The sequence below is a fragment of the Rattus norvegicus genome, chromosome 9 (genome assembly GCF_021556685.1).
Source record: "Rattus norvegicus strain SHRSP/BbbUtx chromosome 9, alternate assembly SHRSP_T2T, whole genome shotgun sequence".
NCBI classification, from domain to species: Eukaryota; Metazoa; Chordata; class Mammalia; order Rodentia; family Muridae; genus Rattus; species Rattus norvegicus.
Window position 1 is genome coordinate 21,721,970 of NC_141542.1, and position 17,174 is coordinate 21,739,143.

General features: G+C 41.6%; 2 protein-coding genes across 4 annotated transcripts in view; both read right to left on the reverse strand.

Moving 5' to 3' along the window:
- LOC134480509 (uncharacterized) overlaps positions 1-17,174 on the reverse strand; it is a 270,027-nt gene that overhangs the window by 88,671 nt on the left and 164,182 nt on the right.
- Positions 3,199-11,506, reverse strand: LOC148003479 (uncharacterized). Its single transcript, XM_087568738.1, has 5 exons — positions 11,325-11,506; positions 10,438-10,597; positions 8,977-9,108; positions 8,125-8,308; positions 3,199-3,986 (listed from the first exon to the last, which is right to left on the reverse strand). The coding sequence occupies exons 1-5, from the start codon at positions 11,452-11,454 to the stop codon at positions 3,981-3,983; spliced, it is 612 nt and encodes a 203-aa protein (XP_087424864.1). The 5' UTR covers positions 11,455-11,506; the 3' UTR covers positions 3,199-3,980.

A 17,174-nucleotide genomic window follows, 5' to 3' on the forward strand; every position in this document is an offset into this window, starting at 1 on the left:
AATGTTTAGCACCATCAAGCTCTAACCAAGTGTGGTCCAGCCCAAAGTGTCTGAGAACTCAATTCATGACTAGGGGTGCATCCTTCCTTGTTCTCGCCATCAAGACTTATGTAACCTACAGTAATCTAGAGGATGAAGTGCTTCAACTCCCAAACATGGATGGTCACATTGTTAATCTCACAGTGCCTCCTCCTGCCAATCATTGACACTCACAGTTAAAAAGCATATAAAATTAATTCAAACAAACCAGTAGCCTTCCTCTACACAAAAGATAAACAAGTTGAGAAAGAAATTAGGGAAATGACACCTTTCATAATAGTCCCAAATCATATAAAAATACCTCAGTGTGACTTATATCAAACAAGTGAAAGATCTGTGTGACAAGAACTTCATGATATGAAAGAAATTGAAGAAGATCTCAGAAAATGGAAAGATCTCCCATGTTCATGACTTGGCAGTATGAAGATAGTAAAAATGGCCATATTCCCAAAGTGACCTACAGTTGCAATGCAATCTCCATCAAAATTCGATTCCAATTCTTCATAGGGTTAGACAGAACAATTTGCAAATTCATTTGGAATAACAAGTAACGCAGGATAGCTAAAACTATCCTCAACAATAAAAGGACTTCCCTGGGAATCACCATCCCTGAACTCAAGCAGTTTACAGAGCATTAGTGATAAAACTGTATGGTATTGTTACAGAGACAGGAAGATAGACCAGTGGAATAGAACTGCAGACCCAGAAATGAACCAGCATACCTATGGTCCCTTGATTTTTGACAAAGGAGACAAAAGCATCCAGTGGAAAAAGGATAGCATTTTTAGCAAAGGGTGCTGGTTCAAATGGAGGTCAGCATATGGAGTAGTACAAATCATCCTCTTCTTATTGCCCTGTGTAAAGCTTAAGTCCAGGTGGATCAAGGACCTCTACATCAAACCAGATCACTCAAACTAATAGTAGCAAAAGCGGGGAAGAATCTTGAACACATGGACACTGGAAAAAATTTCCTGAACAAAACACGAATGGCTTATGCTCTAAGATCAAGAATAGACAAATGGGACCTCATAAAGCTACAAAGCTTCTGTAAGACAAAGGACACTGTGGTTAGGACAAAACAGCAACCAACAGACTGGGAAAAGACCTTTACTAATCCTACAACTGATAGAGGGCTAATATCCAAAATATACAAAGAACTCATGAAGTTGGACTGCAGGGAGACTAATAACCCTATTAAAAATTGAAGTTCAGAGCTAAACAAAGAATTCATAGCTGAGGAATATGGAGTGGCTGAGAAGCACCAAAAGAAATGTTCAACATCTTTAGTTATAAGGGGAATGCAAATCAAAACAACCCCGAGATTCCACCTCACACCAGTCTGAATGGCTAAGATAAAACACTCAGGCGACAGAAGATGCTTGCACGGATGTCAGAAAGAGGAACATTCCTCCATTGTTGGTGAGATTGCAGACTGGTACAACCATTCTGGATATCAGTCTGGAGGTTCCTCAGAAAATTAGACATTGCACTAGCTGAGGACCCAGCTATACTTCTCTTGCACATATACCCAAAAGAAGCTCCAACATACAACAGGGCACATGCTCCACCATGTTCATAGCAGCCTTATTTATAATAGTCAGAAAATGAAAAGATCCCAGATGCCCTTCAACAGAGGAATGGAAACAGAAAGTGTGGTACATCTACACAATGGACTACTACAGATATATCAAAAACAATGACTTCATGAAATTCATAGACAAAGAGAACGAACTAAAACATATTTTCCTGAGTGAGTTAATCCAATGACAGAAATACACACATTGTATGCACTCATTGATAAGTGGATATTAGCCCAAATGCTCAAATTCTCCAAGATTCACAGACCAAATGAAATTCAGGAAGGATGACCAAAATGCCGATTCTTCACTCCTTCCTTTAAAGGAGAAGAAGAATCCCTATTGAAGGGATAGTGATGCAAAGTTTAAAACAGAGCCTACAGGAATGGCCATTCAGAGTCTACCCCACTTGTGGCCTGTACATACACAGCCTTCAAACTAGATAAGGTGGATGAAGCTAAGAAGTGCAGGCTGATAGGAACTGGATATAGATATCTCCTGAGAGGCACAGCCAGATCATGTCAAATACAGTGGCAAATGCTAGCAGCAAACCATTGAAACGAGAACCGGACCTCAGTTGGAGGAATTACAGAAAGATTGAAAGAGCTGAAGGGACTTGCAACCCCATAAGGACAACCATGCCTGCCAAGCAGAGATCCCAGAGACTAAACCACTACCCAATCACTATACAGGGACTGTGCCATGGCCTCATCTGCATTTGTATCAGAGGATGGTCTTCTGGGGCACAAATGGAATGAACAGCCCTTGGTCCTGCCTAGGCTGGGAAAGTGGATGGCTGGTGAAGGGAATACTTTTATAGCAGAGGTGGAGGGCGATGGTATTCAGACTTATTTCTGGAAAACAAGGAAGGAATAACATTTGAATTCGAAATGAAAAATATCCAACTAAAAATCAACAACAACAAAATGGTATTTTGAGCTTCGAATCAAAATAAGCCACAGTCAGGAAACAGAGAACTGTATGCCTATGGTTTTCTTCAAATATGCTCAGGGCCCAGGTAGGTTCTGGGTCCAGGCTGGACCAAGCAGGTTCCTGCCACTGACTGCTCTTCTATTCCTGTTTCCAGAGGCACCATGCAGATTAATATTGGGCCAGAGATGTGGGCAGAGCTGGTCAGAAGTGGCTTTCTTTCCTGTGGTCTCAGGATTATCTGCATTCCTGGGTGTTCATCATTTTCTGCCCCGGGATTTGGGTGCAGGATTCCCGATGGCTTTAAACTCCCTTATACCATGTTTATATGTCCTGGGAGGTGTTACAGAAAAATTAATGTTTATCCTATTAATTTGGTCAAAACTGTCATCGACAGAGTATAATTTAGAGGTAACTATATATTTGACAGCAAGCATACACAGTGGGTAATGTCTGCATGATGAAGTTGAAATTCAGAGTTGGAAACACAGTGAACAGTGACTGTATGACTGCCTTTGAATCTCAGTCTGACTGGGAAGTGATTTGATGCCCAGTCCCCATGAGAATGCAGAGATCCATCCCTCCCTGATAGCTGTGGGACTTCAGATGTTGACACTAATGATCAATAAAGAAGGTTCTTAAGAGTGAAGAGTTTGAGATTACTCCTTTATTGACCAGAATACATCCAATTTACTTGATAGTAACCAGATGCAGGTAGTCAATATATACAGTCTATATCCTTATCAAAATAGAAAAGCAAATGAACAAAACAACAACAGATAAATAACAAATCTTCAAATGAATAGAAGGAAAACCAAATAACCAAAACAATTAAAAATTAACCAAACTTTAAATAGAGGAATTGCACTAAGCATTTTTTGCTGCTCCTTTTGCAGAATAGACTTATAGCCTGTGGCTTGCCTTGGAGACATAGTAGACAAGCAGTTAGTGATGGTAATAATCTTTTCAAGAGGAGTGGAAGTAGGACTGTTTTGTTGGAGTGGGGGTATTAAGGAAAAAGCCTATGAATTCTGAGTATAAATGATATTACAGACTTTGTCACAAAGACTTTCCAATATTGTGAACTGATCTCCATGAAACTCTTCTGGATGACCCATCAGGACAAGTACAAATTTACACGTGCACAGTCTTTCTGGATGACCAGCAGCTCTTGATAGATGTGCATCAGCACTTCTCTGAGTCCCTCAAAAAGTGTACACTTGCTGGAGAGAGGCAAGGTGAAAATACAGCGTATTCAATCCAAAGAAATCAAACTAAAGGAGGAAAATGCAGTCTACAATTGCTATGGACACTACAGATGAGATGCAATAGTGGTGTATTTGCTGTGCACACTTAGTTCTCCTCCTGTAGCTCTTCTCTCCAAGGGAGATCTTGTCCTGGACTGTGTCATGTTCGAGTTTCTGCTGGAGAATTTCAGACCTAGCAGAGCAAGGGAAAAAAAGTTTAGTGAGTGGTTGTCAATTCAGCTCTCCCTCATGCATCAGCTCTATTCAGTTGGATAATCCAGTATGACCTGTCAGCTGAGGTCAGTCCCTGCATCCCCAAATGTCATAGAGTACCTGCGCTTGGATTTATATCTCAGCTTTTAACACTGCTAGAATTTGAACTGTGGACTATGCACTGTACTGGGATTAAGAGAAAAATGAGCATTTTTTCCCACTGGTCCAGGTATATGACATTGAATAATAACATTGTAGCTATGTCTGAATCTGAGTTCAAGAGAGGTATGAGCAACCTAGAATACCATGTGGATTCCTTCTGGAGAACATGCCCAGAATTGAGGTGAAATTTCTGATTATGTTAGCACTGAGGGAACCCGTCTAGTTTCCATTTGTAACCACTGTATCTGCAAATACATAGAGAAGCAATCTCACTTCAAATTCATGCTCACTGCACAGATCCCGTAATTACTGAGAATGTGCTCCATGCAAATCTTCCCAGCGTACACATGGACATTAAAGGTGATTGTGATGTAGAAACAGAACAGCACCCCTGTAAGTCTATGGCTAGTGTAAGGCAATTTGTGAGAGGACAGAAGAGAAAATGTCCTCAGATCTTTCCGGAGAGATCACAGGAAGAAAGGAGTAGAACATAGCAAGAAATCCAGAGGATCATATATATTGTTTCATGGGTAAAATTCACATGAACTGTACCAGAACAATACTCTGAGTAGCTCCTTAGCTGCCTGAGGCTGAAATCCAGGTGGGGTGGTCATCCACCCAAAAAGGGTATTTATATAGGGAAGGATATTCAAATGGCTTCTTCCAGCCTGTGTTCTTACCTGAACATTAATGCTTAATGTAAAGATTCCCCAGGATCGGCTGGAGGCATAAAAACAAATGTTGAGTGGGATATGTACATAGTGGCCAGAGCCTATAGACAGCTCAGTCAGTGATGTGCTGTCCTCCCATAAACCGTCATAGACTCAGGGTTCTTTCCCCATTAACAATCTGGCTTAGCAAGTCCCAAAGGCTGTGTAGAGCTGTCTTGTTGCTCAGCAAAGGATCATATATTGGTGGTGGACTAGACTCTTGTTCTTGTTCACTCTTTCAGACTTTCCCCAAAGTGTGGAGCTTCTTCTAATCGGAGCTTTCTTTACCGTAGCCTGAGTGACTTCATGCCCAAAGCTAGAATCATAGGAAATCTCCATAACCAGGATCCAAATCAACAAATTTTCTCCCCCTAATGTGATTGTTCCACAGATAATTTGAATAAGTAAGTAAAAGCTTGCATGGATTATCTCACACTGAATCAGAATCTATGGAAGGGCTCCATCGTGTGGTACACTTTTACTCCTTGGCTGATGGACGTCTGGATAGAATCTCCTTCAAGGTTACTCTGGGACCACTACAACATTGATGCTCCCTAGTTGCAATGGCAATACCTACTCCTTGTTGTGGAATCACTGGGTTAACTAAAACTTCTGTTCCACTTTCTGAACATGGCTTCTCATAGGGCTACCTGTTCTTACACTGTCAGACCCATTTGAAGCTCATCATTTCTCCTAACCCATTGAGGCTGAAATTAACTGAGAGAAAATGATGTTAATCGACAGCACTTGCAGAATGCTACACAGATAACATAGAGGAGCGCTTTGTATAATCTGTGCACCTAAAGGGGCTCCTGAAACTGCCCTGTTCTTGCACCACAGCATAGCTCTGGGACTTTTTCTGGATGACGATACAATTCCAAGCAACTCAAATTCTCAATGAATAAAATCCAAGCCAACTCCCAGGGGAAGCTGTAGTGTGCCAAGGTAGCTGGAAAGAAATGGTAGCAGGCAATGTGGAAAGCAACCTTGGAGAAGACACAGCGAGTGACACAACCTTCCAGTGGGCTTTCACAGTTCACAAAGAACAGAGAAGGATCATAAATCAATGGATTTTATAGAGAAGCCTTGACCTTACCTCCCAGTACTCCATTCCTTTGATGTGCTCCAAAGGATTTCAATGCAGATCAGTAGTTGCCCCTAAACACTTGAAAATCTAACTTTACAGGTGTTTTTGTGTCCTCTTTTTGGGGGTTGCATTTCTAAAGGATTTTATTGTCCTGCTTCTACACCATAACAAAAAGGGACCTGCAAGCTCTAGGCCTGTACCATTTGTTACCCCTGTGAAACACGACTCACTTGAACATATTTCCACTCCTCCCCCAGACTTCACAAGATAATTCTGTTCTGAAATTTTTGGAAACAGAATAAATTAGTAATTTAAGTGTCCTTTTGCTGTACAGAGCTAGATGGAGATGCCAAATGACTGGGCAGCTCTATTTCATGTTTCATGGATGTAAAGTGAACGCTTAGAGTACTTTTCTCATGAAACTTGGAAATAGAGGAAAACACACGTTCACTGCTGCAAACACAAACAAACACACCCCCCCCACACACACATACCCACACACACACACACACCCACACACACACACAAACACAGACACACAGATACACACTCGCATGCACAAATGAAAACTTTGCTCTTATGCAGCACATTTCCTGTTGAGTGAGGAATTAGTGGGAACAATGCTGTGTACAAGTCTCTTAGACTCAAGCAGGCTGTGCTGCCCTGGCCTGTACTCATTTCCACTTCAGGAAACCTTTCCATGCAGATACTTGCTGGTCCGACAAGTAAGTTACATGTTCTGCACAGATAGCCTAAACAACACAACATCAAATCCCCAAGAGAGAGATTTCTAGGAAAAGACTTCATCAAGCTCTATGCTGGCTCATCATAGGCCCCTCACTAAAACTACCCTGTTTCCTTCATAGAAGACTTTGGAAGCATCAGAGAAGACAGTAACTCATGGTCAGTTTCCAGGAACATTTGATCACATTAGAGTTCCTGTGATATTAAAACAACCTCAATGTCAGTCAGAAAAAGGCTAAATAAATAACATACAGTGAATTTTCTGAAATGCAGCACTGTGTACAATATTGAGAGGGAATCTATCCTGAAAGAATGCAGTGCCCACTATATAGTCAGCAAAGCAATGTCAGCAGAGGGTTGCACTCTAGGATTCCATGCAAGATCATGGTGAAGCCAATAAGACAATCCAGAATCTTCCCGGGGGATAACTCTGTTCAGGTAAAGTGAAGAAATCTAATCCTTATTTTTAAAATAGTTGAATGGTTTAAGAATGTGTTGAGACAAATAAGAGAGGGGGCTCCACTTGGAACTGGACGAATGATGCAAAGACTGCTGGCCAGCACAAAACAGGAAGCTTCATGTTTGTTGAGAGACCTAGGCTTAAAGGACTAAGTTAGATAATGACTGGACAAAACTGCATGTCATGAACTGGCCTCCCCGCATGCTCCCTAAGATGCAGGTCAGCACAGCAATGCACCTTTCTTGGTGAGCATTGGGGGTACATACGGATAACTTTGTTCTTGAAGTCTCAAGTCTCTTATGCCAACCCTCAGCCTTTGAGAAACCTTTTCCACATCCTTGCTCTTCTAACCAGCTTCAAGTTGTAAGGCCCAGTTATGAACTCTCCAGGAGCACTCAAATAAGACAGGACTGACATGCTGATACACTGGCTCTGTAGTTACCCAAGATCTATGAAGCATGAAGTCAACATCTTCATATACAGGGACATGAGGGGAGGAAGAACAAAAGCCACCACAAATGACAATGAGAACCATTTCTTTGGCATTTCCACCAGGCTCTCCTCCTTGAAAACTACTTACTTCCTGAGTCTCACACGATCCCTGTAAAGAAAATGAGCTCCAGGCTTTTGCTTCATCCCTCAAAGCCCTGTTCTACTCTAAAGAGGGCTCGCACATAGCACCCTCCATACATAATGGCATGTAGTGCTGTGCTGTGTGATCAACCCATCTCCCTTAATGAAGTGCAGATTCTCGAAGAGCAGGAGCATTTGCTTTCCAAACATGCAGTTTCTTGAAAAGGGGCTATCTCCACAGAAAGCCTTGTAAACCATCACATGAATGAACACTTGGATGAGACCTAGGTCAGGACATGGATCAGTATATAGACAGTTACATTGGTTTGTCTATGGTTATGGTAAGACCTGAGGACAACCTGACCCTGAGCCCTAACCCTACCTGCTGTTGCTTGGCACTGGGGTCACAGATGTTCATTCCGGACTCTTCACAGAACCTCTTTGCCTCCACAGAGGATGCTGGCAGTTCAGTCTGCTCCACCAGCAGTTCTCTCTTCTCATTCAGCAAAATCTGTATATTGTTCTTCAATTGAGCTTGTTCACGTAGGAGCTGGGATTGCCTGATGCTGAACCACAAACAAAAAATGGTAAATCCCAGCCAGCTTCTATTTGCCTGTCACTCCTGCAAGTCCAATCATCCCTTCAAGGGTCCTCATCCTCAGAAATCCCCAGAATAGAGCCACACTATACAAGTTAGCACCAATTAGAGGAGGTCAAATCCAGAATCCACATTCCACATGAAGCAAAGTACTTCTGAAAATCCTGACACTAAGACGGTTTATATAAATCAAGGAAGAAGAGATGGTCCATAAGGGAGCTCGTATGTCCATGGTATGGTGAAACCATCTTCACGTTGTGGGGAAAGCCCCTCTGAGGGGTAGTTGAAGACCCAGTAGCTATAGAGTCTTTCCATGTGTTTCTCATGGATCACAGATCTTTAAATCTCCTGTCAGAGTCCTAGAGATTCAGAGTTGATTGATATTCCCATCATGGTGCAAACCTTTTCTATCTAGAGGAACTTTAACGGGGAAAATAACAATTGGAGGGTCTTCTACACCCTTCACATGTAGGACAACTGAGTCCAAGAGCTACAAATCTAAGACCCTTGCCAGGAGGCAGGCTTCTTATTAAGAGTCAGACACCATGGAACCAGAGCCCTGACTTTTGTTAAAGTCATACAGGACAGAAGCATTCCCTGCCTAGTGCTGGGTTCTCATCTCTGTCAGCGACTCACCGGTAGGAACTGTTCACTTGTATGAGCTCCTTGTACCTCTCCATGGCATCACTTATTGAGTTGGTCATCATTTGCATAGCCATCATTCTCATCTCATGTTCAGATTGAAGGACTGGCAATTCGACATGCAGTCTGGGTTAGGTCATGGCCAAAGGAACAAATAATGTTTTGAACTCACGATTTCAGAATTAGGTGAAATGTAAATAAAAATATATAATAAAAAATTTCAAATTCAAGGAATGGTGGAAGGGAAGAAAGTGGCAAAGTCAAAAACCAGAACAAAACCCAACAGTGAGACTCAATCCACAGAAAATATTTCTGTGTAAATAAGCAAACATTTGTTTTGAAATAAGGACTCCTTGGAATCCTGAGAGATATGGTTCTGCAAAGACTCACTATATAGGAGGGGGCAGAGCCTGAGAGCTGCCTGTTTGGGAATAACAACTGTCAAGACCACAGTGACCATTTCTAGGTCACAATAAACAATCCCTGGATAGTTAAAAAAATAAAAAACTAAAGATCAAAGCAGGTGAAACAAATTAGGTAAAATCAGACTGTTCTCACTATTACTTAAACTCAGTATGTACCACATACTTGCTCCTTCAAAGTATTTGTACTGGTTAAGTTTATTATCCTGGGCACAGGACAACAGAGTCACGGTACCAGTTGGAGGGACCTGACCTTCAAGAGCTGGCCAGGTGAGCATGATGGAATTGACTAGTTCAGGAAGAAGATTCCTCCAGTCTGCCACAGCTTTGGGCCTAAGAGAAAGCTGTGATGACATTTCTCTTGTTTTCAAAGCAGGTATACTCAATCCTTGGTTTCTATCGTTACATGAATTCCCAGAGGGCATAACTAAGTTTGACAGGGAAGAGGATTTATAACACCTCCTCCCCTCAGGAGAGTCCTGGGTGCCACCAAGGTATACAGAAGGAGCAAAGTGCTCTTTTGATCAGTGTGGGCCTCCACGTACTCATCACTATCATGACCTGCAAAGTGTTGATCAAACAAATCCTCAGACCCCATCAAAGGTCCCAGACGTCCTGATCCTGAGTAAACCACCAACAAATACTGCCACATACATACACACCAACCCATATCCAAACACATCTAGAATGCCAACTACATCCATGGAGGTGCCATAGAATCAGTGTATAATGAACAAATTCAGAGGAAAGAGTGATGACGTGCAGGCATTTCATTCACACACACAGTTGCAGCAAGTGTGACAAGGTCATTCTAGCTGTTGACAGAAGCAATGCTAATCCAAGAGGCTCAGGGTCAAGTACAAAAGAGGTTGACCCTAAACACACAGCACCTAGCTTATCTCACAAGCTAATGCCTGCCAAATCTCCTTAAAATCCAGGATGAGAGGTGAAACTTTCTCGTGCTATGAGTAAATCTTGAAGTAGTAGAGAGAGAGCGCAAGACAGTGAACAGGTTACTGGGCATAATGACTACCTGTGGTCCCACTCATCATAGATATAAAGATCCAGGATTTGATAAAGTTCATCCCTCTCGAATTGACACTTCTGGATTTCAAATTTGAGTTCCTCCAGTTCCTTTAGACACTCCTCTTGCTTACTGATGACATTTTGGGATGATGCCTTCCTACCAAAACCTGTAGACAGATAAACCCAAGTGAATTTGCATATTTGAACCAATGGGCAGAATAGATCATTCTGAATCCGAAAAGGAGGTTGAGGAAGGGGAAATGGTAGAGACTGGGTTAATCCCTGAAAGAGCAGAAAAGCTTTCTTAAAGGTTGATTCTTAAGCTATGTCCCTCTTCCCAACCTCTAATGCCATACACGTGCCACACTCACTATTACAGGACCCCTGGCACTGAAAGTTATAATCTGACTGAGACATAACCATCTGCGACATTGTTATCTCATATCAGATGTGGTGCAGTTAATCCTGGAGTTCATAATGACTTCACAATGCTTAGCACCATCAAGCTCTAACCAAGTGTGTCCAGCCCAAAGTGTCTGAGAACTCAATTCATGACTAGGGGTGCATCCTTCCTTGTTCTTGCCATCAGACACTTATGTAACCTACAGTAATCTACAGGATGAAGTGCTTCAACTCCCAACCATGGATGGTCACATTGTTAATCTCACAGTGCCTCCTCCTGCCATTCGTTGACACTCACAGTTAAAAAGCTTCAAGAAAAGACACTGAAGTCTTACAACTTTATGGCTTTCTCTCAAATTAAAGATCAGAAACTCCTGCCTCTTGGTTTGCCTTTGAAAAATCCCAAGGCTCCTGCTTGTAAGGCCTAGTCTTAGAAGGCACATCTCAAACCTACCTCCTTGAGGATGTTCCCCAACTCTGCCCACGACTCACCAAGCCTTCCCCAGAATGATTTCCTCTTTCCTGTTTCACTAGAGAGGGGGTCAGCTTCCCTCTGACCTGGTGCGGTCTCTCCTTGATCAACACTTTCCTTCCGAAATAGCCTGAGCAGCTGGTGAAACATGCCTGCTTGTGAACCCAAAGGGAACTGAAGTAATATGCCAAAGGCAGTTGGTGTCACCACAACACTGGTGACATCACAGAAGATTCTAGGGTTCTCTTAGATACAATAGAGTGTCCAGTGAACGGCTTACTGGTGATGTCACTGGAAAGTTCTATGGCCTACCTACTAACCAGCTCTCCCCACACTGATGAATTTCTGTGGGGACCCTTTCCTCCAGTCTCCCATGTGCCACTGGGAATACCATTTGGCAACCTCTATTTCAAAGCTAGATATTTCTCTCTGCTTCATTAGAAGTCAACAATGCTTTTGCTGGGGAGGGTTGCTTACAACCCTGAATTGGAGAACAGATTTTTCTTAGCACCCAAATCTCTAGGGACCAAGGAGGAGGGAGATTTTTCTTAAAAGTAAATCTATTACTTGAGACAATGCATGTGACACACGTTTCCATTCCTGAGCTTTTCCCTTTTTCTGGAGGCCAATATATTTCTTCTATACCCCTGAGTGTATAAAACCTGGAATATTTGCTTACTGTGCAGTCCTTGACAGCCGACATTGTTTCCATTTACATATCCATGTATTTCACAAAATCAATCGTCTATAATCCTATTTTTTTGCAATAAAAACTCCTTTTCCTTGGGAACATAGGGATCAACTACAGGGCATATATAAAACAATAAATTTCTGTCTGTTTTATATATTATGTAGCACATCCTCCCTTTCTCAAATATAACTAGACAATTAAATTGGACATCAGTGAGCAAATGTCAACCTGGACCTTGTGTTACTACATTGTAACTATATAGCCATCACTTCTCCAATATCATTCTTCGTGAATAGACAAGTCTAGGCATGAGAATATTGGGGGCTGCACCATGATCTTTTACTTGTAGCAAACATAAGAATCAGGAGGATGGGAAGGGAGTGGAATGGCCTGAGTTCAGGTTGAACCTCAATTTTAATGGGTCCATACGTTCAGGAGGGAGTCTATTTGGCATTGTGATATATGGATTCTGTCTTCTTATCATAGGTGTTATAATAATTCAACATGAATGTGTGCTATAATGCCACCCCACCTCAGAGATGTAAGAGTGAAAATCATGTCTGACCTTTCTGGGAAGAACTCTGCCTTTTACTACCATCTGGAGTTATACAACATCACTATACAAAGCTCAGAAGAGAGGGGTGCAGATGTGCGGGCATTAGAAGTTGAGGATCTTTTCTTCTGATTGAGCCACTTGTTTTTCCTATGTACTTTTTCCCTTGCTCTTTTACTAATGGTGGCTGACTTCTTTCCTGGCCTGAGGTAAACTGGAGTCCAATCTTTTGGATTACTGAACCTTCTGTTTTTGAGATGACAGTCCCACCAAGGGTCCTACTGCATACAGAAGGTATGAATAAGTCTCAGGGGCTGGAGTAAGTTAAAAACGTCTGTGACAACAAAGAACTGATTAAGAAAACAAGAGCCCAGCTGCTCATCAAGATCACAGTTGTATGATAGTAAGAAAATGTGAATAGGGCATCAGGTGAAAAGATAAATTAATTAGGAGGTCATAGGCCTAGAAGGGGTAGCCTTTGCTCTCAGTGGAGCTGCCCTTCTTTCTGCCATTCCTCGCCCTCTGCCACAGGACCAGAGACTTCCCCATACAACTGGCTGGCCTTGCCAAAGACCTGGCAGGGCTTCTCCCTGTAGAATAGGACATGTAGAGTCCTTGACGACTCACCAAGAGGTCTCCTCCACACAGGTTCCTTGTTGTCAAAGGGAAATGTTCTTGCAGAATGCTGCCATGGCAGCAGGAATTTCAACCTGGCTGCTCTTGGTCCAGCTCACTGGGTGTTGGCCTGAGGCCCAGGGGTATCTGGGGAAAGAAGCAGCACACACTACCTCACAGCTCTCTCTTTGTTGGATGCAACAGCTAGGACTGTGATAGGATTTTTGTTTCTTTGTGTGTTTATTAGAAATACCTACAAAGCTGATTAAAGATGCAACATGCCTTCATACCCAGCATTCAGAATGTTTTTACATCGTTGTTGTTCCTGTTTTATGTTTGGATTTTGTTTTTTAATCCCCTCAGGAAATTTCCCTGTGCTTAGAATGTTAAGCACATGCTCGGGAGGGATCGATTATTCAAGTTCGGCAAAGCTTTTGTTCTCACCATCACTCCACAGATGATGCCATTTCTTACTTTGAAATAAGAAAACAGTTATAGAGAAGTAAATTAACCTGTAAGCTATCACAGAAGAAACACATCATGATTGTGGAATGGCACCCCAGTATTTTGTATTTCCTAAGTTATTTTTATTTTAAATTTTTTATTGGATTTTTTTGGGTACATTTCATCTTTTTTAAATCCTTAAAGGTATCTTTTATTCCTCTCCTCCCATTTGCAAGGTGGAATTTCACGTGTGATTGTTAGTCCAGATAGTTTGGTCAATGGCTTAGATATCACCCTGGTCTAGTTTCCTTGGCATAAGCTGAGTTAGAAGCAGGCTCAAAGGTTCAGGACCAACAAATAATGAATTCCACTACATCTGGATCCCTAGACTCACAGCCAGGAAGGGACTGGATTTGCATTCACTATTTAAAAAAAAGATGCAGTTCATTAACATGTAAAAAATTTCTCAAGTATATTAAAGTGTTTACCATCGTCATACAGTTTTTCAAATACCTGGCATTCATCTTTTTCCAAAACCTAAAATTTCTTTCTTATTCACATTTTTTGATTATTCTTTGGTATTAGTATCATTTTTTTTAAATTTCAGTTTTTTTAATAGATACATATGTTTTATTCAAACGTTATTCCCTTTCCCAGCTTTTGGTCCATAAGCCCCCCTGCCGTGCCCTCTCCCATATGTATGGTCCCCCAATCCATGCCACTTAGAAACCCATTCCCGGACATTTCCCTGCACTCAGGGTCCCACCTTTTTAAGAACAAGGGCTTCCCCTTCCACAGGTGCCCCAACAAGGCTATTCTCTCCTACATATGCAGTTGGACCCCTGGGTCAGTCCATGTATAGTCTTTTGCTAGTGGTTTATTTGGTGGGCATTGCTGTTCTTATGGGGTTGCAAGTCCTTCAGCTCTTTGAATCCTTCTTCTAATTCCCATAAACGGCGTCCTGTTCTCAGTTCAGCAGTTTACTGCCAGCACTGACCTCTTTATTTGACATGCCCTGGATGTGTATCTCAGGGGAGATATATATCCGGTCACTTTCAGTAATCACTTTTTATATTCATCAATCTTACCTAGTTTTGGTGGCTGTATACATATGGGCCACATGTGGGGCAGACTCTGAATGGCTGTTCCTTCAGTCTCTGCTTTAGATTTGGCCTCCATATCCCCTCCTATGGATATTTTTGTTCCCCATTTTAAGAAGGAGTGGGAACATCTGCACTTTGGTCATCCTTCTTCTTGAGTTTCCTGAGATCTGTAGACTGCATCTTGGGTAATTTGAGGTTTTGGTCAATATCCACTTATCAATGAGTACATACTGTCAATGAGGGGTGCTGAGTATCTGGAAGAGAATGAGGGACTAGAGATGTGAAGAAGGACTCCACGACAAGAGTCTGATCAAGGCGACAATTTTATTTTTCCCCAAGGCTGAATTTGTACCATAAAAAGGGTAACAGAGAGAGGAGAGAAGTAAGAAACATTTACCCACGCCAAGGACACAATATTCATGTGGTCAGGGAATCGGCTGATGTTGACAGGTTGTCAGAAAGGTCACAGGTTTGTCATATCTATTAGTCAGCAGGATGTTGGTTTTTCAGAAAGGTTACAGGTCATGACATTGGGTATCTTAACGTCACACGTTATCATATGATTATTCATCTTGACCAGCACATTTGTATTAGTCTTCTGCAGCTGGCTGGGGATTTTCCATGAACCCCGTCATATTTAATGCTAACCATAATAATAACATCAATAATGGAGGGATTCAAGGCCATCGCTCCCAAGAGCATACCAAGTGTGTTTTTCTGTGATTGGATTACCTCACTGTGGATGATATTTTCTAGTTCTTTCCATTTGTCTATGAATTGAAGGTAGTCATTGTTTTTGATAGCTGAGTGGTACTCCATTGTGTAGATATACCACATTTTTCGAATAAATTCCTCTGTTGAAGGGCATCTGGGTTCATTCCAGCTTCTGGCTATTATGAATAAGGCTGCTATGAACATAGTGGATCATATGTGTTTGTTTTATGTTGGAGTATCTTTTGGGTATATGCCCAGGACAGGTATAGCTGTGTGCTCAGGTAGTGCAATGTCCAATTTTCCAGGAACGTTCAGACTGATTTCCAGAGTTCTTGTACTAGTTTGCAATCCCAGCAACAATGGACGAGTGTTCCTCTTTCTCCACATCCTCGCCAGCATCTGTTGTTACCTGATGTTTTGATCTTAGACATCCTGACTGGTGTGAGGTGGATTCTTAGGGTTGTTTTGATTTGCATTTCTCTGATGACTAAGGATGTTGAGCATTTCTTTAGGTGCTTTTCAGCTATTCTATATTCCTCAGCTGAGAATGTTTTCTTTAGTTCCGAACCCCATTTATTAACAGGGGTGTTTGGCTCTCTGTACTCTAACTTCTTCTGTTTTGTGTATACTTTGGATATAAGCCCTCCATCAGATGCAGGATTGGTAAAGATTTTTTCCCAATCTGTTGGTTGCCTTTTTGTCCTAATGACACTGTCCTTTGCCTTACAGAAGCTTTTCAGTTTTATGAGGTCCCATTTGTCGATTCTTGATCTTAAAGCATAAGCCATTGGTATTTTGTTCAGGCAATTTTCCTTAGTGCTCATGTCTTCGAGACTCTTCCCTACTTTTTATCCATTACTTTTACTGTATCTGGTTTGATGTGGAGGCCCTTGATCCACTTGGACTTAAGCTTTGTACAGGGTAATAAGAATGGGTCAACTTGCATTCTTCTACATGTTGACCTCCAGTTGAACGAGCACCATTTGTTAAAAATGCTATCTTTCTTCCATTGGATGTTTTAACTCCTTTGTCAAAGATCAAATGACCATAGGTGTGTGGGTTCTTTTCTGTGTCTTCAATTATGTTCCACTGATCTGCCTGTCTGTATGCCAATACCATACACACTATTGCTCTGTAATACTGCTTGAGGTCAGAGATGGTGATTCCCCCAGAAGGTCTTTTATTGTTGAGTAGAGTTTTGCTATCCTGGGTTTTATGTTATACCAAATGACGGCAAATTGCACTTTCTACCTTTATAAAGAATTGAGTAGGAATATTGTTGGTGATGGCATTGAATCTGTAGATTGCCTTTGGCAAAATGGTCATTTTTTTACCATATTCATCCTGCCAATCTATGAGCATGGGAGATCTTTCCATCTTCTGAGATCTTCAATTTCTTTCTTCAGAGATTTGAAGTTCTTGTCATACAGAGTTTTTACTTGCTTGGTTCAAGTAACAGCAAGTTATTTTATATTATTTGGGACTGTTGTGAAGGGTGTCATTTCCCTAATTTCTTTCTCAGCCTGTTTACCCTTTGAGTAGAGGAAGGCTACTGAATTGTTTGGGTTGATTTTATACCCGGACAGTTTGCTGAAGTTGTTGATCAGGTTAAGTAGTTCTCTGGTAGAATTTTGGTGTTGCTTAAGTGGACTATCATATCATCTTCAAATATTAGTGTTTTGTTCATCCCTTCTAATTTTTCCCTTTGACCTACTTTCATTGTTTGATTGCTATGGCAAGGACTTTAAGT

Coding starts and splice junctions, on each gene's coding strand:
- LOC148003479 (XM_087568738.1), bottom strand. CDS start 11,454: ATGTTTCACCAGCTGCTCAGGCTATTTCGGAAGGAAAGTGTTGATCAA. Junction 10,598..11,324: donor ATCATTCTGGGGAAGGCTTG/GTGAGTCGTGGG, acceptor ATCTGTCTACAG/GTTTTGGTAGGAAGGCATCA. Junction 9,109..10,437: donor TATGATGAGTGGGACCACAG/GTAGTCATTATG, acceptor GACCTAACCCAG/ACTGCATGTCGAATTGCCAG.